At 38.1% G+C, this 27,449-nt stretch overlaps 1 protein-coding gene across 5 annotated transcripts in view; it reads left to right on the forward strand.

Moving 5' to 3' along the window:
- The window catches only part of LOC117331619 (FERM domain-containing protein 4A-like), a 169,438-nt gene that overhangs the window by 116,291 nt on the left and 25,698 nt on the right, over positions 1–27,449 (forward strand). For all 5 annotated transcript variants that reach the window (XM_033890440.1, XM_033890437.1, XM_033890436.1 and 2 more), the window contains 4 exons: positions 9,294–9,359; positions 11,746–11,803; positions 19,311–19,397; positions 23,822–23,898. In XM_033890440.1, coding sequence (XP_033746331.1) covers positions 9,294–9,359; positions 11,746–11,803; positions 19,311–19,397; positions 23,822–23,898 — 288 coding nt within the window. The remainder of the gene's footprint in view (positions 1–9,293; positions 9,360–11,745; positions 11,804–19,310; positions 19,398–23,821; positions 23,899–27,449) is intronic.

Consider the following 27,449-nt stretch of genomic DNA (forward strand, 5'->3'; position numbering starts at 1 on the left):
AGTCGTAAAAATATTCCAGATGAAGATATCTATTCATTATCATATATTAAGCTTAAACATCACGTGAATATTCCTGTAAACTTGTAAACCATGCCAGCTGATCTTTAGGCCAGAGAACGTGTTTTGCACCATTTATGTTCAAATGGAACTCTTTTGTGTTCTATTTATAGACACAGGTGATTTCCCAGATCATATCAGACATCGTTTTCTTTGACTTAATAATTTATTTACCATGTATTTTACTAGCTTTCTGTTCTGAACAAAAGTTATTTATCATCAAGAATGAAGTCTTTTACTTTATCTTCAAATAAAGAGGGTAAGTTATTATTTGTTTGTGTGTTTACTTTCAGGTGCTCTTTGCACTGACATGTCACCTGTGTGTGTAGGAATTGACAAAATGTGGCGAAAACTTGTGTTCCAGTTACTTAATTTGCTAAAGAAAATAGAACACATAAAGTAGCAAAACTTTTCACATGAATTATTACTTTTGAACACCATTTTGACACTCAGTCAAAGATTTATTTCCTTGAAAAAAGGTAGGGGCGCCCTTATTAGGGCAGGCGCCCTTATTGGGTCAAATATGGTAAATCTGTATCGCCTGCTACGGAACAAACAGGTTGCAATCCACTAGTCAAAGACAAAGATTGTTGGACTTATCCGATTGATTCCTGTGTTTACGGCCTGGTGTTCTAGGGTATATTTCTGTTTGAAATGGATAAGTCAAATGCGTAATATTTCCAAGTTATGATATCAAAGATTGTGTTACCATGTATGCATAGAAGGGACTACTGACAAGGGAATCAATTGGTAATGGAGTTTTCTCAAGATTTTCACAAGTTGGATGTGTTAATAAGAGTAAGGATATATAGATTACCTGATGAGTAATTCACAGTACAGTATCATAAGTGGGACTTAGCCGGTGAAAATTATCAGGAGTATGTTGTGGGGCTGGGCCAGGTCAGCTGCCAGTAAATGGCACCAGCATTTTCCATCCTTGTGATCACAACTGTGTGATTTAGTGAGCTCCTGCTCTCATTCTTGTCACCAATTGTCCTGGGGACTCGAGGCACCATATTGTCTCTAAGTACCCGTCCTACTGTCTCCACTTTTCCAAGATTCTCTCCTCATTTCCAAAGTAGTGTTTCCTCCCCGATTTCTTTGCATCAGGTGAAAGTTCTTTACTGGTGTCATGAATATGCCTTTCACAGGTCTAACTAAAGCTTGAAAAAGAGTATTTTTCTGTTTGCTGACAGAAAGTGTTAATGCTAGTAGTATCAATAATATAGAATTTCACACTAGAGAAATCATATGAAAATGATATTCAGAGTTTTAAAGTGTTTTTCAAAAGAAATTTATTACAGAATTATATATCTCTTGGGTATTCCCCCAAACTATGTTTATGTCAACAATTCTCTTTCACATCAGTTGGTTGAAAACAGAATTCAGCCCCAAAATTCAGCCAAGCGTTATAATTCACCATTATAAAACTTGCCACTGGTCAATACTAACAGAACACCAATGCTTCACATATAGCCTCTAACTGTTTCAAGTGACAAATCCATTATGTATAAATAAATGAATGTCTCCACAGAACACATTGTTATACAGGTATTTGGCTGAATTAGACCACTGACTGACCATTGAGTGACCATGCAGCTAAGGTCCAGCAGGCACTGCTGGTCAGCTGATGTAGGGCCCTGATATGGTCTGGCCCTTGTTAATTAATCCCCTGGTGTAACTGTTATTACAGATTATGTATTGGTATTACAAGGTTCTGGTCAATGTTTTGTCTGGCAATCTGACTGGATGTCTGGATCTACTGACTGGCTAACCATCGGACATTAGTGGCTGGTGTAAATCTTGTGGTGGTTTTGTTGCTGGTAATGAACTGGTTGAAATTGACTACGTTTTTTAAGGGATTTTGTTATGGATTTGTTATAGATAGAATGTGGACTGGTGTTAATGCAGATCTCTTGTGAGGTATTTATGCTGATATATATTTTGCCTTTTCATGTTACCACTTCCAGATATTTTTCATGATCTTAATTTATATTGGTGTTCTGAGATGTCCTGTTTTACACCCCAGACCCAGTGACATGTAATACACCAGACATGTACAATGTTAAGTGTGATAGTACTAAATTAGACAGCACCTGGTAACATGTAAAAAGTGTTTAAAGATGACAAGTTTATCTAACAGATGTTTCCAATCCGTCAGAATTAGACCCTTGTAATGGGGCTTGTCAGTTGATATTGAATCATGGAATTACATACAGCTTATCATGTATGCTTTAATGGGGCGTCATCTGAGGAAAAAATACCAGGTGAGCCAAAAATATGAAAAACCATAAGTGTATTGACTTGTAGAGATCTAGTACTCAAACTCCCCATGGCTGCTTTCCTGTGTTGAGGTTTATAGCGTGGTAAGTTGTTACACAGTGAAGATGGGCACTTGATCCATGTGATAAGTTTCTTGTAAAGATGCTTCCCCGGAAAGTTACAATCTCTCTTAATCCTATTCCGGTGCCTTTGAAATGTATATAAACCAGTGTTTCCTGTGATATATCTGTTGGAGGGAGGTTATCAAAACAGCCAACCTTGACTCCCTCGGGGAGGCACTGCTGTGGTTTAAAGGCACACAGGTTTTTTTGAGATATTTTTTATAGGTTATCTGTCCCCTAGTGTGAGGTATCTCGATAGATTAGGCCTCTTTCCCTGCACAGTTAGCCAGGCAAATTGGCTGCGTAGTGTAAAAGGGATGCTTTATTTATCCTGGACCGTTTCTGTTAGTTACCAAGGAAAGCTGCCCAGATTGACATGGCCAGAAGATTTCTCAGGGGAGTGTTACTGTATAGTTGGAACAAAAGTTGGACAATTGAATTCTGACTTCTGAATTGTATTGATTTAGGTATGTATACAATGATCATATCTGGCAGTGTCTTTATCAGTGACCTCTCCAGAGATGGCTAGCATACACTGTACTAAATGACAAGTGGTTATAATCAGATTCAGGTTTCTCAAATTGGTCTATATATGTAATTATGGCAGTGTTTGTTGAATGAAAATCAGATTTATAGAGCAAAATATAAAGGTAGAAAAGAGCTGAAGCAAGGAGAATCTAATCAGAATTTTTGTTTTTAAAAAAGAAATATGGGTATCATGAACAAGGCCGAGACATTGTATTTCAAATATTCAGAATGTAGCGGCATTTATTACCAAGGTGGTATCATAGTGATTGTATTTATAAAATAATAGATCTGATATGCTTACTGTATTATCAGAGCCATCAGTGATTTATTCCGACCTATCAGGACTGGCGATCTGCACATGATAGGTAGATAGTATTAACACAAACGTGGAGTATTTTCAAACGGTTTTATAATTGTGTTTGACATGTATAAATGAGTGGTTTACATGAATGTTTGACATAGTTGTGGCATAGAAGGATTAGGTTCAGTATGTGAGGTCACTGTAGAGGTTTATGATGTGCCAAGTGGTACTTTCATTTTAAGCCAAATGAGACTGGTAGTATTTTGAGGATGGTGAGTACGATATATGTCTTGGATGATGATCATGTGTTTTAATGTAACAAATTTTCATCTTTGACGAGAAAACTTCTCTTAGTAACATTTCATGTTCAATTATACTTAATATAAATCTTTCTGAAAACTGCTATTTTTCAAAGCTAAGATATTACTTTTGGACTGATATATACCTCGGGGTAGGTATGGTATATTAGAGCTACATTTAGGATCTAAGGTGACAGGTATAGGTAGGTATGGTATAATAGAGCTACATTTAGGATCTAAGGTGACAGGTATAGGTATGGTATAGAGGTACACTAATAGGATCTAAGGTGACAGGTATAGGTATGGTATAGAGGTACACTTAGGATCTAAGGTCTGACAGGTATAGGTATGGTATATAGGTACACTTAGGATCTAAGGTGACAGGTATAGGTAGGTATGGTATAGAGTACACTTAGGATCTAAGGTGACAGCTATAGGTATGGTATAGAGGTACACTTAGGATCTAAGGTGACAGGTATAGGTAGGTATGGTATAGAGGTACATTTAGGATCTAAGGTGACAGGTATAGGTATGGTATGGTATAGAGGTACACTTAGGATCTAAGGTGACAGGTATAGGTATGGTATAGAGGTACACTTAGGATCTAAGGTGACAGGTATAGGTAGGTACACTTAGGATCTAAGGTGACAGGTATAGGTAGGTATGGTATAGAGGTACACTTAGGATCTAAGGTGACAGCTATAGGTATGGTATAGAGGTACACTTAGGATCTAAGGTGACAGCTATAGGTATGGTATAGAGGTACACTTAGGATCTAAGGTGACAGGTATAGGTATGGTATAGAGGTACATTTAGGATCTAAGGTGACAGGTATATGTATGGTATAGAGGTACACTAGTAGGATCTAAGGTGACAGGTATAGGTATGGTATAGAGGTACACTTAGGATCTAAGGTGACAGCTATAGGTATGGTATAGAGGTACACTTAGGATCAGGATCTAAGGTGACAGCTATAGGTATGGTATAGAGGTACACTTAGGATCTAAGGTGACAGGTATAGGTATGGTATAGAGGTACACTTAGGATCTAAGGTGACAGCTATAGGTATGGTATAGAGGTACACTTAGGATCTAAGGTGACTTGTATAGGTATGGTATAGAGGTACACTTAGGATCTAAGGTGACAGGTATAGGTATGGTATAGAGGTACACTTAGGATCTAAGGTGACAGCTATAGGTATGGTATAGAGGTACATTTAGGATCTAAGGTGACAGGTATATGTATGGTATAGAGGTACACTAGTAGGATCTAAGGTGACAGGTATAGGTATGGTATAGAGGTACACTTAGGATCTAAGGTGACTTGTATAGGTATGGTATAGAGGTACACTTAGGATCTAAGGTGACAGGTATAGGTAGGTATGGTATAGATCTACACTGACAGGTAAAGGTATGGTATAGAGGTACACTTAGGATCTAAGGTGACAGGTATAGGTATGGTATAGAGGTACACTTAGGATCTAAGGTGACAGGTATAGATAGGTATGGTATATTAGAGCTACACTTAGGATCTAAGGTGACAGGTATAGATAGGGTATAGACCTACACTGACAGGTATAGGTATGCTATAGAGGTACACTTAGGATCTAAGGTGACAGGTATAGGTATGGTATAGAGGTACACTTAGGATCTAAGGTGACAGGTATAGGTATGGTATAGAGGTACACTTAGGATCTAAGGTGACAGGTATAGGTATGGTATAGAGGTATGCTTAGGATCTAAGGTGACAGGTATAGGTATGGTATAGAGGTACACTTAGGATCTAAGGTGACAGGTATAGGTATGGTATAGAGGTACACTTAGGATCTAAGGTGACAGGTATAGGTATGGTATAGAGGTACACTTAGGATCTAAGGTGACAGGTATAGGTAGGTATGGTATAGAGCTACACTGACAGGTATATTGTAGATATCAGATTCATACTCACTTACACTGTCTGTTGTGGCTCAGTGACATCGATCATTGATTTTGTCCACCATTCTTAATTGATACAAAGTATCAGTAAGCACACGGTTTCGGACATTATTGACCACAAGTAAGTGTAAGGTTGATTAGCTGACAAGGTCAGCACTAAAAAATATCTCTAGCTGAATTGATTATCACCAGTATGTCTGAAAGAATGATAGACAAGGTCTTTAGGTATAGCTAAGACTTGTAAGTCTATATAGCTGATTGGAACAGTGCTAAAGACAAGTTATTATATAGCTTACTGGATAAGTGCTATTAAGACATTTAGTAAGTCTATAGCTAACTGGATTAGTGCTATTAAGACATTTAGTAAGTCTATAGCTAACTGGATTAGTGCTATTAAGACATTTAGTAAGTATATAGCTTACTGGATAAGTGCTATTAAGACATTTAGTAAGTCTATAGCTAACTGGATTAGTGCTATTAAGACATTCAGTAAGTCTATAGCTAACAGGATAAGTGCTATTAAGACATTTAGTAAGTCTATAGCTAACTGGATAAGTGCTATTTAGACATTTAGTAAGTCTATAGCTAACTGGATTAGTGCTATTAAGACATTTAGTAAGTATATAGCTAACTGGATTAGTGTTATTAAGACATTTAGTAAGTCTATAGCTAACTGGATTAGTGCTATTAAGACATTCAGTAAGTCTATAGCTAACAGGATAAGTGCTATTAAGACATTTAGTAAGTCTATAGCTAACTGGATAAGTGCTATTTAGACATTTAGTAAGTCTATAGCTAACTGGATTAGTGCTATTAAGACATTTAGTAAGTATATAGCTAACTGGATTAGTGTTATTTAGACATTTAGTAAGTCTATAGCTAACTGGATAAGTGCTATTTAGACATTTAGTAAGTCTATAGCTAACTGGATTAGTGCTATTAAGACATTTAGTAAGTATATAGCTAACTGTATTAGTGTTATTTAGACATATAGTAAGTCTATAGCTAACAGGATAAGTGCTATTAAGACATTTAGTAAGTCTATAGCTAACTGGATAAGTGCTATTAAGACATTTAGTAAGTCTATAGCTAACTGGATAAGTGCTATTTAGACATTTAGTAAGTCTATAGCTAACTGGATTAGTGCTATTAAGACATTTAGTAAGTATATAGCTAACTGGATTAGTGTTATTAAGACATTTAGTAAGTCTATAGCTAACAGGATAAGTGCTATTAAGACATTTAGTAAGTCTATAGCTAACTGGATAAGTGCTATTTAGACATTTAGTAAGTCTATAGCTAACTGGATTAGTGCTATTAAGACATTTAATAAGTCTATAGCTAACTGGATAAGTGCTATTAAGACATTTACTAAGTCTATAGCTAACTGTATAAGTGCTATTTAGACATTTAGTAAGTCTATAGCTAACTGGATAAGTGCTATTAAAACATTTAGTAAGTCTATAGCTAACTGGGTTAGTGCTATTTAGACATTTAGTAAGTCTATAGCTAACTGGATAAGTGCTATTAAGACATTAAGTAAGTCTATAGCTAACTGGATAAGTGCTATTTAGACATTTAGTAAGTCTATAGCTAACTGGATTAGTGCTTTTAAGACATTTAGTAAGTCTATAGCTAACTGGATAAGTGCTACAAAGACATATATCTAAAGCTGATTGGATTAGTGCTAAAACTATTATGGCCGACAAGGTCATTGCTATTACAAGTAAGGGGGTGTCTGATTGGTCGACAGATTCAGTCTCTCAGACAGTAAATAAATAAAGTTGATTGGCTGTCAGTGTCAGCTCTGAAACAAGTAAAATAAATCTGGTGCATGGTCAGAGTCAACTCTGAAACAAGTAAAATAAATCTGGTTGGTCAGAGTCAATCCTGAAACTATTGATTGGTTGATCGAGTGCGAGACAGCAGATTTATCATTTCAAAAGGTTGACAATAGTTTACAAAAGTTATGTATTTGGATTAATTGTAGTCATTTCCGTTTCAGTAAAGATATTGTGTATCTTGTGTAAACCTACATTTCCATTTGGTATATCCCTTCCAGGCCATTTTTATACGGAGATGGACAGACCAATCAGATTTGTTTTATTGTGTAAATACTTTAACCATTGATCTATGTAAATGGCTGTGAATAGTTTAATGTAAATCCAGCGAGAGTTTTACTAACTGTGGCGCTACCACAGATCCCACCCTATCACAACTAGTATTGATCACAAGAAACAGAAGCTGCTCACAAGTTATGGTGTAAAGCTAAGTCCAATTGTTTTATGGTTGTGTTGGGAGTTGGGTAATTGGTTACTTCATTGTCCTTGTGTGAAGGCATGTGGGCAGAACATCACTGATCCTAGCTATCAGGCAGAGTCTGTCTGCTGCTGCCATTGTTTGATTCCAAAGCTGTTGTTGTCTCCATGAAATGTAGGCAATAAAGACTTGGAATCACATTGGCTCCTGACAGCTTCACAAAAGTATTTGTTGGGGCAGAATTAGACAGGTTTTGGTGGTGTTTCAGACAAGTTTTGTGGTATCATAGGCCACTTACATGACAAGTTACTACAGATTACCAACACTTGTACTAGCATTTCTATGCAATTTCACGTAGGAATACATTCAAACTTCATAAAATATTTACAGTTGAGTTTTATCTTGCCTTTGGGAATATTGACTGCTGCATGGACAGTAGCTGAACTATATTGCTTTGGATAAATCTAAAGTCGTCTCCAATCTAACTATATTGCCTTGGATAAATCTGAAGTTTTCTCCAATCTAACTATATTGCTTTGGATAAATCTAAAGTCGTCTCCAATCTAACTATATTGCCTTGGATAAATCTAAAGTTTTCTCCAATCTAACTATATTGCCTTGGATAAATCCTGTCTATACGGTCTATAATGGTGAAGTAGTGTGATCATCCTGTAAAGTAGGTCTGTTTGGAGAGTCAGAATCACTCTGACCAAAGCTATACCTCCACAGTAGACAGACACTGTGTGGTTCTAGGTGGACCAAAGCTATACCTCCACAGTAGACAGACACTGTGTGGTTGTAGGTGGACCAAAGCTATACCTCCACAGTAGGCAGACAGTGTGTGGTTCTAGGTGGACCAAAGCTATACCTCCACAGTAGACAGACACTGTGTGGTTATAGGTGGACCAAAGCTATACCTCCACAGTAGGCAGACACTGTGTGGTTATAGGTGGACCAAAGCTATACCTCCACAGTAGACAGACACTGTGTGGTTGTAGGTGGACCAAAGCTATACCTCCACAGTAGGCAGACACTGTGTGGTTATAGGTGGACCAAAGCTATACCTCCACAGTAGGCAGACACTGTGTGGTTGTAGGCAGACACTGTGTGGTTCTAGGTGGACCAAAGCTATACCTCCACAGTAGGCAGACACTGTGTGGTTATAGGTGGACCAAAGCTATACCTCCACACTAGGCAGACACTGTGTGGTTATATGTGGTACTGGTAGTAAATTGTTAGAAGGGATGTATATTAGATGTGAGTGGGAGGGGAGACATGTATCACACCTTCTGTAAGCTGTGGCTAAGTAGTGGTTCCTAATGGTACTGTCAGTGTGAACATCTCTTAAACCATCCCTCTGTTGTGTTGAAGGATATCCATCCACTAGTGTGGGTATGTGTATCAGCTGACCAATATAAGTATATATATATATATATATCTTTCTCAGAGATTGGAAAGCAATTGTGACATGTTTCTGATGCTAAAAAAGATTGACATTTTTATTTTCATCCTATTTTTTGTTTGTTCACAGTGAGGAGCGAGTGATAGACTACTATAGGAAACTCGCCACCACCTCCAGGGGACTGTCTATTGTCAAGTAAGTATCCAAATCCTGTCACCCATCCCCCACCTCACACCCCACACCTCACACCCCACACCCCACGGGGGCCTGTCTATTGTCAAGTAAGTATCCAAATCCTGTCACCCATCCCCCACCTCACAACCCACACCTCACAACCCACACCTCACACCCCACGGGGGCCTGTCTATTGTCAAGTAAGTATCCAAATCCTGTCACCCATCCCCCACCTCACAACCCACACCTCACAACCCACACCTCACACCCCACAGGGGCCTGTCTATTGTCAAGTAAGTATCCAAATCCTGTCACCCATCCCCCACCCCATACCCCCCACCCCACACCTCACACCCCACACCCCACAGGGGCCTGTCTATTGTCAAGTAAGTATCTAAATCCTGTCACCCATCCCCCACCTCACATCCCACACCTCACACCCCACAGGGGCCTGTCTATTGTCAAGTAAGTATCCAAATCCTGTCTCCCATCCCCCACCCCATACCCCCCACCCCACACCCCACAGGGGCCTGTCTATTGTCAAGTAAGTATCCAAATCCTGTCACCCATCCCCCACCTCACAACCCACACCTCACACCCCACAGGGGCCTGTCTATTGTCAAGTAAGTATCCAAATCCTGTCTCCCATCCCGCACCCCATACCCCACACCTCACACCCCACACCCCACGGGGGCCTGTCTATTGTCAAGTAAGTATCTAAATCCTGTCACCCCGCCATCCCCCACCTCGCACCGCACACCTCACACCCCACACCCCACATTCCAAACCCCACAGCCCTCACCCCGCACCCCACACCTCACACCCCACACCCCACAGGGGCCTGTCTATTGTCAAGTAAGTATCCAAATCCTGTCACCCATCCCCCACCCCACACCCCACACCTCACACCCCACACCCCACAGGGGCCTGTCTATTGTCGAGTAAGTATCTAAATCCTGTCACCCATCCCCCATCCCCCATCCCCCACCTCACACCCCACACCCCACACCCCATACCCCACAGGGGCCTGTCTATTCTCAAGTAAGTACCTCAGTCATGGTCATCATTGTACGGAATCATCTATATACAGGATGTACAGTAAATAGTTGCAGCATCCTGATTTACAAATCATAATCAATCTGTGGCTGATATTACACAGACTTGGTTACCCTAAACAATGAGTATGACATAGTATACATAAACATCCAGTTTACTATCAATATAGTATGATCAATATGTGCCCAGGGATAATGTGTTTGGCACATGAGTATAATTTAGTTTGAGGTTATATTTAATACGGAATCAATTGAAATTGCTTAAACGTGATAAAATCAAATGACTCTGCAATTTTTAGCATGTTATTAATCATGGGGAACAGTGAAGCTGTTGTAAGCAGTGGGCCTCTGGCCAAATCCACTAGACCAATCAAGCCACTTCTCCAGTCATTACCGGAGGTATTTTCTATGTCATGGGCAAATATCTATTGTGGGAAGATAATGTGGATCAATTCTCCACTGCTGTATCTAGATTTCAAAATGTCACTTTACAATTAAATCAATTAAAAAGTAATATGTTGTGTATACGCTTCAGACCAGACTATGGGAATATTTCTAGGCTTGCTCTGTTGATTACTTTTCAGTGTCAAACTATTGCCTACATGTAGACAGGTTTCAGGTATAAGTTTCATATCTATGACTTTCTGGGACTATTATATCATGAATTTGTATATTGTGGAATTGATAGCAAAATTGTGCTCATAGTTAAGTAAGTATATTTTTTCACTGAGTTGTAGGTAAAATTATACTGGGAGCAGGGCTTTTTCTCACTGGTTTGGGATGGGGTCTTTTTGTCTTTTTTTTTTGGGAAGATCAAACTTGGAGAATTAGGAAAGATTTTTTCAGGAGTAAACAGAAAATCTTCGGAATTTGGCATTAAAATGAAATAATTCCAAATGGGAATGGGGGCCCATTAAGGGCTCCAAAGAGCCCTCGGAAAAAGTCATGGGGAGTAATTTGTCTCACAAATTTATGTGTAAAATGTACAAAGTATAAAGTATCAAAAATTGCCATAGATTTGTAGGTAAAATTCGTTGTGTAAAGTAGTTACGTTACAGATAACTTGAGATTCTGTATAATAATGTGTCCTTTCTGAGTTTGGGCCATCACTTATTGTGATGTATGGGAGGGCACTGTTACTTAAAATTACTGCACTTCAACATATTGATAGAACGGGGATAGTACTTACTGAGAACAGGAAACTTATAAACACTAGGAATGTTTCGACTCACAAGTTTTTACTGAGTTGGAAATCCCTTTTACACATAGACTGAATTTGTAACGGACGAAACTAGACTGTTTGCAGATTTTAGGTTTATATTTCAGTAACATTCATCTTTTTTCTTTAACAGTTATATGAGCATTGTGGAAGCACTGCCGACATATGGAATACACTACTATGAAGTAAAGGTGAGTGTCACAAACTCCATTCTGTCTGTGTAACATTATGATGACAGTACGTCATAACTAACAAACTCCACTCTGTACATGTAACATTATTATGACAGTACGTCATAACTAACAAACTCCACTCTGTACAAGTAACATTATGATGACAGTACGTTATAACTAACAAACTCCACTCTGTACAAGTAACATTATTATGACAGTACGTCATAACTATCAAACTCCACTCTGTACATGTAACATTATTATGACAGTACGTCATAACTAACAAACTCCACTCTGTACAAGTAACATTATTATGACAGTACGTCATAACTAACAAACTCCACTCTGTACAAGTAACATTATTATGACAGGACGTCATAACTATCAAACTCCACTCTGTACATGTAACATTATGATGACAGTACGTCATAACTAACAAACTCCACTCTGTACATGTAACATTATGATGACAGTACGTCATAACTAACAAACTCCACTCTGTCCAAGTAACATTATGATGACAGTACGTCATAACTAACAAACTTCACTCTGTACATGTAACATTATGATGACAGTATGTCATAACTAACAAACTCCACTCTGTACATGTAACATTATGATGACAGTACGTCATAACTAACAAACTCCACTCTGTACATGTAACATTATTATGACAGTACGTCATAACTATCAAACTCCACTCTGTACATGTAACATTATGATGACAGTACGTCATAACTAACAAACTTCACTCTGTACAAGTAACATTATGATGACAGTACGTCATAATTAACTTACAAACTCCACTCTGTCCATGTAACATTATGATGACAGTATGTCATAACTATCAAACTCCACTCTGTACAAGTAACATTATTATGACAGTACGTCATAACTAACAAACTCCACTCTGTACATGTAACATTATGATGACAGTACGTCATAACTAACAAACTTCACTCTGTACATGTAACATTATGATGACAGTATGTCATAACTAACAAACTCCACTCTGTACATGTAACATTATTATGACAGTACGTCATAACTATCAAACTCCACTCTGTACATGTAACATTATTATGACAGTACGTCATAACTAACAAACTCCACTCTGTACAAGTAACATTATGATGACAGTACATCATAACTAACAAACTCCACTCTGTACATGTAACATTATTATGACAGTACGTCATAACTAACAAACTCCACTCTGTACAAGTAACATTATGATGACAGTACGTCATAACTAACAAACTCCACTGTGTACGTGTAAAATCCCATGTGCATCTTAGGAAGGATGCAATGTGTTTACTTTCAATTAGGGAACTACACATAAAAAAAAATCCCTTGTTTATTCTGGAGAAAGTTCAGGAAGCAGTTGCCAGTTCTTTCTGCATACTGTGGTTAGTGGTGTTGTAGATTATGTGGGCTCCAATTGAGTGGTCATTAGTCAGACATAAGCACTTTCGGTTTTGCATTATTTTCGTGAACTTGTAGGTTTTATTACTTAATTCCTGAATTTTCAATAAAAAAGATGTTATTGAAATATTGAATATTGATTAGTTATTTATGAACTAGAAATTTTTAAAGCATAAAGATCATATCTTCAAACAAATGTTTTTGTTTATCAATTATGAAATTACAGTAGCTTAAGTACACAGAATATGATGTACATTGGATGGTAAAAGGGAGTTACTTGTATTAGATTGAGAATAGGGTATTGTTACATTGAAGTGATCTCCAGATCCCTGACAAAGTTTTATGGAGCATAAGCCCATGTCTGTTTATAAACCCACTCATATGGTCTATTGCAATTCAGTCAAAATACTTAAAAAAAAGGCAACATCTATGTCCTGAAATAAGGCCACACCCTACTCTGAGTAAAGTTATATGTTAGCCTCTTGGCTTATTACTTTTTAGCAGTAGATTGGAAAAGGAAGGTGGTATGACACCTACAGATGGCATCCTCATGATTACTTCGTTAAGGGGGGATGGGAGCAAACTTATGACATCCCCAGTTTGATGCTGTGGCTGTTCTAGACAAGATCAGCTCCACTTATCAGACATCAACTGGTCACTCGAGGATAAAACAGATCAACTTTTTACCATCCTCATCACCTATCTCTCCTCTCATCATATCAAAGATCTGATCTCCCAACACTGTCTGTAGACCTGAGATTTTATGGCTGTAAGATATGTGTGGTGTTGATCACCAGATTCAATTCATCAGTGGAGAGGTACTTGACAATGGAGTATAATGTTATTGCTATGTCTCTGTCTGGAGGAATTGTATAAGTACATTAACATCTTTGTGACTGGGTAAGGTACACTACTTAGTAAGGTACACCAGTAAGGTACACCAGTAAGGTACATCAGTAAGGTACATCAGTAGGGTACATCAGTAAGGTACATCAGTAAGGTACATCAGTAGGGTACATCAGTAAGGTACATCAGTAAGGTACATCAGTAAGGTACATCAGTAAGGTACACCAGTAGGGTACATCAGTAAGGTACATCAGTAAGGTACACCAGTAAGGTACATCAGTAAGGTACACCAGTAAGGTACACCAGTAAGGTACATCAGTAAGGTACACCAGTAAGGAACACCAGTAAGGTACATCAGTAAGGTACATCAGTAAGGTACATCAGTAAGGTACATCAGTAAGGTACACTACTTAGTAAGGTACACCAGTAAGGTACACCAGTAAGGTACATCAGTAAGGTACACCAGTAAGGTACACCAGTAAGGTACATCAGTAAGGTACATCAGTAAGGTACACCAGTAAGGAACACCAGTAAGGTACATCAGTAAGGTACATCAGTATGGTACACCAGTAAGGTACATCAGTAAGGTACATCAGTAAGGTACATCAGTATGGTACACCAGTAAGGTACATCAGTAAGGTACACCAGTAAGGTACACCAGTAAGGAACACCAGTAAGGTACATCAGTAAGGTACATCAGTATGGTACACCAGTAAGGTACATCAGTAAGGTACATCAGTAAGGTACATCAGTATGGTACACCAGTAAGGTACATCAGTAGGGTACACCAGTAAGGTACACCAGTAAGGTACATCAGTAGGGTACACCGGTAAGGTACACCAGAATGGTACACCAGTAAGGTACATCAGTAAGGTACACCAGTAAGGTACACCAGTAAGGTACACCAGTAAGATACACCAGTAAGGTATACCAGTAAGATACACCAGTAAGATACACCAGTAAGGTACACCAGCAAGGTACACCAGTAAGGTACATCAGTAAGATACACAAGTAAGGTACACCAGTAAGGTACACCAGTAAGGTACATCAGTAAGGTACATCAGTAGGGTACATCAGTAAAGTACACCAGTAAGGTACACCGGTAAGGTATACCGGTAAGGTACACCAGTAAGGTACACCAGTAAGGTACATCAGTAAGGTACACCAGTAAGGTACACCAGTAGGGTACACCAGTAAGGTACACCAGTCAAGTACACCAGTATGGTACACTAGCAAGGTACACCAGTAAGGTACACCAGTAAGGTACACCAGTAAGGTACATCAGTAAGATACACAAGTAAGGTACACCAGTAAGGTACACCAGTATGGTACACCAGTCAAGTACATCAGTAAAGTACACCAGTAAGGTACACCAGTAAGGTACACCAGTAAGGTACACCAGTATGGTACACCAGTCAAGTACATCAGTAAAGTACACCAGTAAGGTACACCAGTAAAGTACACCAGTCAGGTACACCAGTAAAGTACACCAGTAAGGTACACCAGTATGGTACACCAGTATGGTACATCAGTAAGGTACACCAGTAAGATACACAAGTAAGGTACACCAGTAAGGTACACCAGTATGGTACACCAGTAAGGTACACCAGTCAGGTACACCAGTCAGGTACATCAGTAAGGTACACCAGTAGGGTACATCAGTCAGGTACACCAGTAGGGTACATCAGTAGGGTACACCAGTAAGGTACACCAGTAGGGTACATCAGTAAGGTACACCAGTAAGGTACACCAGTAGGGTACATCAGTAAGGTACACCAGTAAGGTACCAGTAATAAAGTACATATAGTTTTGATGCTACATTTTTATTTCCTACAGATTATCATGTACAGAGGAGCCCACTTATTTGCATATCGGTTATTTGAATATCCCACTTATTTGCATAAAATTCTCAGGTCCCGATTTTTTTCTTCTTTATCTTTGTATTTTAATCCCGTGTATTTGCATCGACTAAAACACCGACTCCCGCTCATATGCATATAAAAATTCCAAAAAATCGAAAAAGTTTAATTGATTTTAGGGTATTTTTGTGATTTTCCCGTAATAAAAGTTTTATGAAATGTGTTTTAACTTACATATTGATTCGACACGATGTACAACGTTATCTTATCATTGGGTCACACTTCGTCAATACAGGTTACGTTCGATGCATCGATATCGACATTTAGTTATTATCCAGACCATATCAGTAGCAATGTGCAGAAGAATTACTGAATGAAATATTTATATACCTCATCTTTTGATGAGATTTGTTTATTTATTACAGCATCGATCCAAACCTAGCTGTGTTCTGTGCACTTGAACACTCGCTGAGGCAGGTTGCGATCGCCATGATTGTTTACTCGGCGCGTTGCATTGTGGGGGCATATGTGTAATGAACGATAACTCTTTTTGTGTGTGCGCCATTTTCCAAAACAAACCCAAACGACGATACACATGTCACGGCCATTTAAGACCGTCTATTGCTTCAGCAGTTCATCATTTATGATCAAACAACTAATATACTCATAGCAGGAACTCAACGCATCTCGAGACGATAATGAATGTTAATTGAAACGATGATATTGATTATTGAACATCGTAGTGCCAACCCACGCGTGTATGACCGATATCGGACCCAGAAACTCTGTGACAAGTAGTAAACAATGAAGTGTATGCAAATTTTTGTACATTTACAAAGAATAACAACCCATGTGTTTCGTATTTACTGTTATATTTTAAATAGTGTTTTTTTTAATAATATATTTTTAATGCAAATAACGTAAACAATCATATAGCGCCCATTTTGAGTACCTACCTGACGATCTACATGTGTATAAGAGGGGCCAAAACCCAACTCCGCCTATACGAATACTCCGGTTATTTGCATATTTTGTCATGGAAAAAGGGCTATGCAAATAAGCGGGTTGCTCTGTATATCTCATTTACAAATAGCTTGGCAGATCAATATTCTAAAATATCTTAATTAAATTCATTCTTGGTTTACATAGCATTGTCTTGAAGCTGAGACAGAGAAGACAATTATTCTGCTGCTCCCTTTGAAAACATATGTGATTTTTCCCTCAATTATGCATTTGTCTTCCTTACACCTTGCTTAGCAGTCTCTAAGGTTTAAATCGGTCTTACTGTTAAGTACCTACCCAAGGACATGGTTCTGTCTTATGACAAAGTCTACATATCTATTATGGACTTCAGATGAGGTCAAAACACAGGGTTTCTATATATATATATAATTTCCCTGCATATGACAATTTCTTCCCAAATAAAAACAAGATAAAATCTTGGCATATATATGATATAGGTATAGATACTGCTGTCTGATTCAGCTTTAAGCCAGTAAGGAGGAGACTGATTAGTGAGTGTAATTTATATGTGATTAAGTCGGGTGTCCTGGTGTTGTGTCCAGGAGGAGACTGATTAGCGAGTGTAATTTATATGTGATTCAGTGGGTCGTCATGGTGTTGTTACCAGGAGGAGACTGTTAGCGAGTGTAATTTATATGTGATTCAGTGGGTCGTCATGGTGTTGTTACCAGGAGGAGACTGTTAGCGAGTGTAATTTATATGTGATTCAGTCGGGTGTTGTGGTGTTGTTACCAGGAGGAGACTGATTAGCGAGTGTAATTTATATGTGATTCAGTGGGTCGTCATGATGTTGTTACCAGGAGGAGACTGTTAGCGAGTGTAGTTTATATGTGATTCAGTCGGGTGTTGTGGTGTTGTTACCAGGAGGAGACTGATTAGCGAGTGTAATTTATATGTGATTCAGTGGGTCGTCATGGTGTTGTTACCAGGAGGAGACTGTTAGCGAGTGTAATTTATATGTGATTTAGTCGGGTTTTGTGGTGTTGTTACCAGGAGGAGACTGATTAGCGAGTGTAATTTATATGTGATTCAGTGGGTCGTCATGGTGTTGTTACCAGGAGGAGACTGATTAGCGAGTGTAATTTATATGTGATTTAGTCGGGTTTTGTGGTGTTGTGTCCAGGAGGAGACTGATTAGCGAGTGTAATTTATATGTGATTCAGTGGGTCGTCATGGTGTTGTTACCAGGAGGAGTCTGTTAGCGAGTGTAGTTTATATGTGATTCAGTCGGGTGTTGTGGTGTTGTTACCAGGAGGAGACTGATTAGCGAGTGTAATTTATATGTGATTCAGTGGGTCGTCATGGTGTTGTTACCAGGAGGAGACTGATTAGCGAGTGTAATTTATATGTGATTTAGTCGGGTGTTGTGGTGTTGTATCCAGGATATGACTTTGCTGTGTGATTCCTTTATTATAAAATTGTCTCAGAGCTGCCTGATCATGCATCCATGGAAACGGTCTTCATCCATTTAGGTAAACCCCCCCCCTTCCTATTAAACCATATTGCTCACCACCAAACCATACAAGTGATATCATGAGTGACACACCCTAATGATTGGCTTGACATTTTTGATGCACACACTGTTGTGTAATGTAGCAGAAGTGAGTTATTTACACGATATTTATATGTTTTACAAGTATTCGTGAATCATCTGATATGCTGTACTCGGCCACCTAACCCTCTACAAATATACTGTCTGTAATATTAGCTTTGATTCAGTTGAGAATCTTTGTAAATGTGCGCCATGGAGAGCAATTAAGTCTACAAGGATACCACTGAACATCAGTTGTCCGGGATATCAATTGCCTGGTTTTATAGTCACCATATTTGGGTTTCTGAATTGAAATGTTGGACTATCATGATAGAAATCCATTTTCATTAAGTTTCAGAGGTTTTAAGTCGTGTCTGTTTGTATGATGTAATTAAGGAAAAGTAGTTTCCATGGTAATGTTATATCCCTGGGCTACAGGCAGATCAGGTTTATATACCCAGGAGTACACCAATAAACATTATACAAAATCACCTGTTGTAAATAATTCAGATCGGAAAGTGTCAATCTTCTGGACTGCCTCAGAGATCTGGATAACAAAAGTGAACAAATATTTAGTGTAAGGATGAAACATATTCTACCAAGTATATCAGTATTTCTAACGTGTATACTGTATATATACACATTAGGACATTGGGTACAGTAAATAAAACAAAATGCTATTCAGAAAACTCCTTTGTACACTTTTAGCTTGGAATGCAGTGAGACGTTCATGCTGGGAGCTGAGTATAGGTTAATGTTTGCTGTATGCAGTAATGAATTATACATTTTGTAAAACAACTTTCTGTTTTGTGTCTAAGAATATGTGTTTTGTGTTTTTTAGGATAAAAAGGAGATTCCATGGTGGTTGGGAGCGAGCCACAAGGGTATAGCAGTGTATGACAAGACAGACAAAACCACACCTAGAAAGGTTAGTTGTCTCCCTTACTACTTATATCTAGGTATCAGGCCACAATTAATTTCCACTGTTTTCTTGAGACATATACAGCAGATCAATTTTGTCCTTGCTTTCATTTAGATCTGTGGTGAATGAAAAAACATAGTTATTTTTCTCAGGAACAGAAATTTAGTATCTTGACTTAGTTCACATCCTTTCGTATTAAATAAAATTTTCAAAATTGGCAGTAAATCAAGAATCAATATTGCAATATTGTTGATTATTCTTACATGAAAAAAGTTGGAGATCTCAGACATGTCAGGATTTGAATGTATTGTGATACATTATTATGTATTTGAATATAGTGATTGTAAAAAGCTTATTGCCATAATTGTGAAGAACCATAAATACTATATAACAAATTTTGTTGAGGATACCGTATTTTACCGGGTATAAGCTCATGCTCGGAGATAACCCCACCCCCCTATTTTTCACTTTTTTTCCTGCATAGGCTCATATTCAGGAATAAGCCCACCCCCAACTTTTGAATGTCTAATCCACAATGGAAAAAAAAATTATAATAAAATGAAATAAAGGTTATGTAGTGAAAATGAGTAGATTAATCTAAATCTAGATTCTATTTCTGTAAAAACCAATCTTTTAATGAAAAAAAAAAAAAAAATTATTTTGGATAAATAACTAGATTTTAGACTTAAATATATCTCTTTTTCATATTTTGAACACTTATTTTTGGTTGCAAAGTGCAATGGTCCGAATATTACACATCGATAGAGTAGATTTCAAAACGAGGCTACTACGAGAAAAGTAGCCGATGGATTGACAGGGTAAAATTCCTATTTGTTTTCTCGAGTTTATTTCTCTTAATCCAGCTGATGTACGCAAACAAGGCGAAGCCGAAGTAATTTATTCAAGACTTCTTCAGAAATTATTTGTTTTAAACAAGTAGATGTACAGCATTTATAACCAATTGTACATCGTATCTCGATTCCCGTTATAGAAACAAATCTGTTGTCCATGCCACATTATGAACGTAAACATGGCAGTCATGATTGAGGTTTGTTGCTCGCTATCGAAGCTAATTGTTTTCGAAACAGCGAGTCACAGTTCTTGTCTACGGCTCAACCAAAGCGAGTATAGTCTACCGTAGACTTAGTTCAAGTTGTATAGTACTGTGAGTATGAATTCTACAAAATAATCCTTAGTACTACGCGCCTTTTTCTACTTGTGTGAAAATAAAACAATGAGAAAATGGTCCATACATTCTTATTCGTCTTCACAAATTATACGGTGACTGAACACATTTTCTGAACCTTGTAACTTACGATTATGTCATCTGGAATTTGTTTACAAGATCCGAATGGAATAAACGATGTATTGCATTATTTCTAAACAAAATATTTCAGTCATAGATCATTGGTGTAGATGGGGCTATCCTCTTTTGTAATATAATCCCAAGATGGGGCCAATTGTTTTCCCTTCTTTCATAGGGTCTTATCCGGGGATAAGCCCACCCCCCTCTTTGGCCCACTTTCAGTGCACTAGCCCCTTGGACTTATACCGGGTAAAATATGGTATGTGTCAGTAAGTTTTGGATCAGTTGCTATGTACAGTTTTGGTATATATCATTGTTGGTCCTTAGCATGTCAGGTTTGTTAAAGTCAGCATGATATATGGCCTAAAGGATACCAGACATATATTATTATTATTACAGGGAACTAAGAATGCTGCTTGTGATCTTATTTTGAACATGTATAGCCGCACACCCAGTAAAACAAACATCACTCTTACAATGATTTTAGGAATTAAATCTTTAAAGCATGCTCCGAAATAGAAAATTATACAAAAGAGTTGTTAAACATTCAGACTTTCACATAAATGTATGTTTCAATGCTGAATTTCCAGTAAACTGTTTATCTTGATGATTAAAACCAGCGGATGGCGGCAGTGTAGACTTAAGATCTCTTTCACTTTAATCCCCCAGCCAGCAAAAACCACCTTTACATCATCATTACTGTGTGTAGAGAGAGTTTATTACTAGTCACCTCTATCTGCTGTTTATTTTACAAGTAATCCTCCCAGCATCAGTATCATCCACAGACACAACACTAGTCTATCCACTTGGATACCTGATGTAGTAGTTTTGGAAGATATGTGAGGAAATGCACAAGGGACATGTTTCACTGTACCACTAGAGTAACAAATTACAGGACCAGTATAACTAATGCTCGAGTTCCAAGGGTTAGTTTTAGAAACCGGTGTCTAAGTGCTGGTGAGCATAACAGTTTATTTCCCAATATATATCAAGTCAAAAAATTGAAATGGTTATTGATTTTGAGGTGTTTCTCCAAAATTAATGTTGAAAATTTGCATTAACAAATCACTTCCCTGACCAGACTTAATTTGAAACTTTGGCTTTTAGTGAAATAAACAGATTATACTGGTTCAGTCTACATATTAACAACTGTACAGTGAAAAGCAGTGCCAGGTCCAATACAGTCTTTACCAATATTTCCAGTGTAAAGGGGTACCTTTATTATAAACGTATATGTGGTACCAATATTTCCAGTGTAAAGGGGTACCTTTATTATAAACGTATATGTGGTACCAATATTTCCAGTGTAAAGGGGGTAAATTTATTATAAGTGTATATGTGGGTACCAATATTTCCAGTGTAAAGGGTACCTTTATTATAAACGTATATGTGGGTACCAATATTTCCAGTGTAAAGGGGTAAATTTATTATAAGTGTATATGTGGTACCAATATTTCCAGTGTTAAGGAAGTAACATTTATTATAAGCCTATATGTGGGTACCAATATTTCCAGTGTAAAGGGGTACCTTTATTGTAAGTGTATTTGTGGTACCAATATTTCCAGTGTAAAGGGGTACCTTTATTATAAACGTATATGTGGGTACCAATATTTCCAGTGTAAAGGGGTAAATTTATTATAAGTGTATATGTGGTACCAATATTTCCAGTGTTAAGGAAGTAACATTTATTATAAGCCTATATGTGGGTACCAATATTTCCAGTGTAAAGGGGTACCTTTATTATAAGTGTACATGTGGTACCAATATTTCCAGTGTAAAGGGGTACCTTTATTATAAGTGTATATGTGGTACCAATATTTCCAGTGTAAAGGGGTACCTTTATTATAAGCCTATATTTTCAAAACATTTTGGACAAGGTAGATTCATATTAAGGTTTTCTTACTGCACTCTCAGTGTATAATGTAGATGTTGTATAATAAATATAGCACTCAGGAGATGTGTGGGAATATCAAAGAAAACAGAAGTTATGGCAAAGGAGCTCTGCATTAAGTGGTGCATATAATGTAAATTTGGTGTACTGGTCGATGATTTAGGTAGATGGAATATCCAGAGGTGTATGTGAGTAAATCAACAACAAGGCTTTTGGTTCTGACATGACGTAACTTGAATCAACACCAGGGAGGTCATCTGGAAGTGTATCTAGAATCACCACCCAGGTATTGGTGGTTGTCTGAAAGTGTATCTAGAATCACCACTTGGGGTACTGTTGGTTGTCTAGAAATGTATCTAGAATCACCACTTGGGGTACTGTTGGTTGTCTAGAAATGTATCTAGAATCACCACTTGGGGTACTGTTGGTTGTCTAGAAATGTATCTAGAATCACCACTTGGGGTACTGTTGGTTGTCAGGAAGAGTATCTAGAATCACCACTTGGGGTACTGTTGGTTGTCTAGAAATGTATCTAGAATCACCACTTGGGGTACTGTTGGTTGTCTAGAAATGTATCTAGAATCACCACTTGGGGTACTGTTGGTTGTCTAGAAATGTATCTAGAATCAACGCTCGGGGTACTGTTGGTTATCAGGAAGAGTATCTAAAATCACCACTTTGGGTACTGTTGGTTGTCAGGAAGAGTATCTAGAATCACCACTTGGGGTACTGTTGGTTGTCAGGAAGAGTATCTTGAACCATCACCCATATTACTGGTGGTTGTCAGGAAGAGTATCTTGAACCATCACCCATATTACTGGTGGTTGTCAGGAAGAGTATCTTGAACCATCACCCATATTACTGGTGGTTGTCAGGAAGAGTATCTTGAATCACTACCCAGGGTACTGGTGGTCGTCAGGAAGTGTTGTCTGTTTGTGCCAGTCTGATAAACAGAATTGGTTATCAGGTTTACTCTGATACGTCGATGTACAGATTAACTCTAGGCTCCTCTGGGATAACTTTGTGTACTGAAGGTAAGAAGTTTCAGAAGAAACAAGACTGATACAGGTACTGTGTCTGTATTTAACTTTGAGATCTCCTTTTACTCTGTGGGTGAAGGATAACATGGAATCAGTTTCCAGGGGAACCCTTAATTATAGATCTGAGATGGTGGCTGCTTTTAATGTTTATACTTTGATATTCATTGGCAAATTTCTTTGTGTGTCATTTCAGATATTTACGTGGAAACTTTTAGAAAATCTATACTACAGAGATAAGAAATTTTCGATTGAAGTCCATGACCCAAAACGGTAAGTCTGTGTGATAGTATCTTTAAAAACACATGGTACATGGGAGATAACTCTCATAAAGGAACAGCTGTTTTTTTTTCTTTTTTCTTTTTTTTTTTTTTGACAAACACTGCCTGATTTGGTGTTGGCATGTATGTATCCATTGCCTGCTATTTTTGTGTTGGTTTTCATTTAAGAGTTATTTTTTGTTTTCTCCATACTCTTTTTGTGTAGTTTATTTCATTGTGTTCAGTATAAACCCATTCCACCCTAGTAATGAATTATCAAATACAAAATAGCAGAAAAGTCTTCACTATGAAATCAAAACTTTCGTGGTGAAGTTTCTGTTGCTTTTCATGACCTTATTTATTACAAGTATAGTTTAGTTGCTGCATAAGTTTTGCAATTTTCAGATATTTCCTTAATTAAGTATTCCTGGTTTAAAACTGAAGGTGATTTGTGGATATACATCTGAAAGTGACATTGTGTATTCTAGGTTGTAAAGTCTTTTGTTCTAACCATTGTGATTGACAAAGCTGCATTTGCTTGTGTCTGGGTTTAAAGCTCGGTGTTGTTTGCTAATAAAGGCTTAATGCATTATTGTGTATCGTACCTTCATCCTCATATGTGTAATATGGTGCAAGGGAGACAACTCTCAGCATTCCCTGTATATGGACAAAAGCTTTGTTATCAGCCAGACAACCAACTTGGTACCAAAGCCTTGTTTTTTCAGCCGAAAAAATAAATTGGTTCAATTATGTAGAAGCTATATTTTGTGCAGCCAGCATGCTAGAAGTCATTTAATTAAGTGGTTAATGGTGAAAATAAATACTTACTGTTTAGTTGTAGTATGGTTAATCAAAGTAAAGTAGAGTGGTACAAGGGTAGATAACTCGTTACCTATATTGGTTTAAGGGTAGATAACTCCTTACCTATATATTGGTTTAAGGGTAGATAACTATAATATATCTCCTGCCAATGTTATCTGTATTCACTTACTAAGGTGTGTTGTGTATGTTATAAACATTTCCTACAGGTTAGAGTGTTGACATTTTAGTTTTGTCAACTACACAATCAATGATGGGATTTACAATTTGATTTCTTTGTAAGCATGAGAGGTATTTTTTGTTGAAATTACATTGTAATGGGGAAATTCTACTTGTATGAAAACTGGATAGATTAGACAAGATGTGTATAATCCTGTTTAGTTGTTGGACACTGGTGTACTGACCTTGACTCCGACCTTGTACCAGTAACAGTTGGCCCTAAACATCTTCATCCATGTAGATAGTGCATGTGTATGTATGCTGGCGTGTTGTCTTTTGTAGCATTGTACATACGCTCAGCAGCTTTAATCTGTATGAGGACGCCATTAGAGAGCCACCTGAGGAATTTGATGACCTTTCCAACGCCATTTCTGACCCTACCACTCAGTAAGTACATAGATATCCCACCAATCAAAAGAGGGCTTACATCACGCCAAGTCACTGTCTGGTCTGCCGACATCGCCGCGTTCAGCAAATGAAACAGCTTAATTCACTAAAACATGGCAATCAGATTTTGTTTTATATAGTATTAATATTTAATTGATTTTCTGTTTTTGTTGTTTTTTTTTTTTCCGCTTGGCCAATTTCGAATTGAAATTTTAGACGAACATATTACTTTGTTATAGTCTCGAAAGAAAACATCTGATTTCCTAGTTTTCTGTTCAGCTATAGCTAAATTATCACTGGCTCTCAAATGGCACCTTTGTATTTTGCTTTTAACAAGATTATGCTAAAATGCTGTTCATATCAATCTTCCTGGTTTACAATTTTTTTTCTTCATTTTGCACGACAGCATGTTACTTAGAGATAAAAGGGGGATAACTCTTTCAAATCTAAACATGTATGTGTGTGGAATGGTTTTCTTCACTGTAAACCAAATTTGGTCAGAAGCATCCCTATGGGTAGGGGACTCAGAATTGTACAAATGATGGGGCTGACCCCCTGGGGGCCTCTGGGGCGGGGCCAAAAGGGGTCATTTTTGCGCTATTGATATAAACGACTTCTTCTCTGAAACCAAGCAATGGCTATCACTCATATTTGCCTGGTAGCATCATTATGGGGTGGGAATTCAAAATTGTACAAATGATGGGGCTGACCCCCCAGGGGCCTGAGGGGTGGGGCCGAATGTGGTCAATTTGGCTATATTGATATAAACGACTTCTTCTCTGAAACCGAGCAATGCCTGTCACTCATATTTGCCTGGTAGCATCACCTTGGGGTAGGAATATGAAATTGTACAAATGACGGGGCTGACCCCCTGGGGTCTGAGGGGCGGGGCCAAAAGGGGTCAGTTTTACAGAATTGATATTTAATATAAACAACTTCTGCTCTGAAACTAAGCAATGGATATCACTCAAATTTACCTGGTAGCATCCCTATGGAGTGGGGATTCAAAAATGTACAAATGGTGGGGCTGACCCCCAAGGGGTCTGAGGGGCGGGGCCAAAAGGGGTCAATTTGGCTCTCTTAATATAAACGACTTCTTCTCTGAAACCAAGTGATGGATATCGCTCATATTTGCCTGGTAGCATCACTATGGGGTGGGGATTAAAAATTGTACAAATGATGGAGCTGACCCCCCGGGGGCCTGAGGGGCGGGGCCAAATGTGGTCAATCTGGCTATATTGATATTAGCGACTTCTTCTCTGAAACCAAGCAATGGATATTGCTCATATTTGCCTGGTAGTATCACTATTGGGTGGGTATTCAAAATTGTACAAATGGTGAGGCTGACCCCCCGGGGGCCTGAGGGGCGGGGCCAAGTGGGGTCAATTTGGCTGAATTGATATGAACAACTTCTTCTCTGAAACTAAGCAAGAGATATCGCTCATATTTGCCTGGTAGCATCCTTTTGGGTAGGGATTCAAAATTTTATAAAGGAAGGAACTGACCCCCACTCCCCCCGGGGTGCAGAAGGCAGGGTCAAAAGGGGTCAATTGGTTTTAACAACTTCTTTTCTGAAACTAAGCAAACATTTGTGTGGTAGCATCCCTACGGGGTTGTGCCAAAAGTTGATTTTATTTCATGGATTAATGCACTTTTTGACATCAAATCCTCACGTACCCATATAAAATGCCTATGATATATTGACATAGCAATACCAGTGACAAATATACTTAATCATCATTCTTGTTTCATATCTCATGAAATCCAGGTGAGCGATACAGGCCCTCTGGGCCTCTTGTTACAAGTATAGTTTAGTTGCTGCATAAGTTTTGCAATTTTCAGATATTTCCTTAATTAAGTATTCCTGGTTTAAAACTGAAGGTGATTTGTGGATATACATCTGAAAGTGACATTGTGTATTCTAGGTTGTAAAGTCTTTTGTTCTAACCATTGTGATTGGCAAAGCTGCATTTGCTTGTGTCTGGGTTTAAAGCTCGGTGTTGTTTGCTAATAAAGGCTTAATGCATTATCGTGTATCGTACCTTCATCCTCATATGTGTAATATGGTGCAAGGGAGACAACTCTCAGCATTCCCTGTATATGGACGAACTTGGTTTATCAGCCAGACAACCAACTTGG

This window comes from Pecten maximus, chromosome 7 (assembly GCF_902652985.1).
Source record: "Pecten maximus chromosome 7, xPecMax1.1, whole genome shotgun sequence".
NCBI lineage: Eukaryota > Metazoa > Mollusca > Bivalvia > Pectinida > Pectinidae > Pecten > Pecten maximus.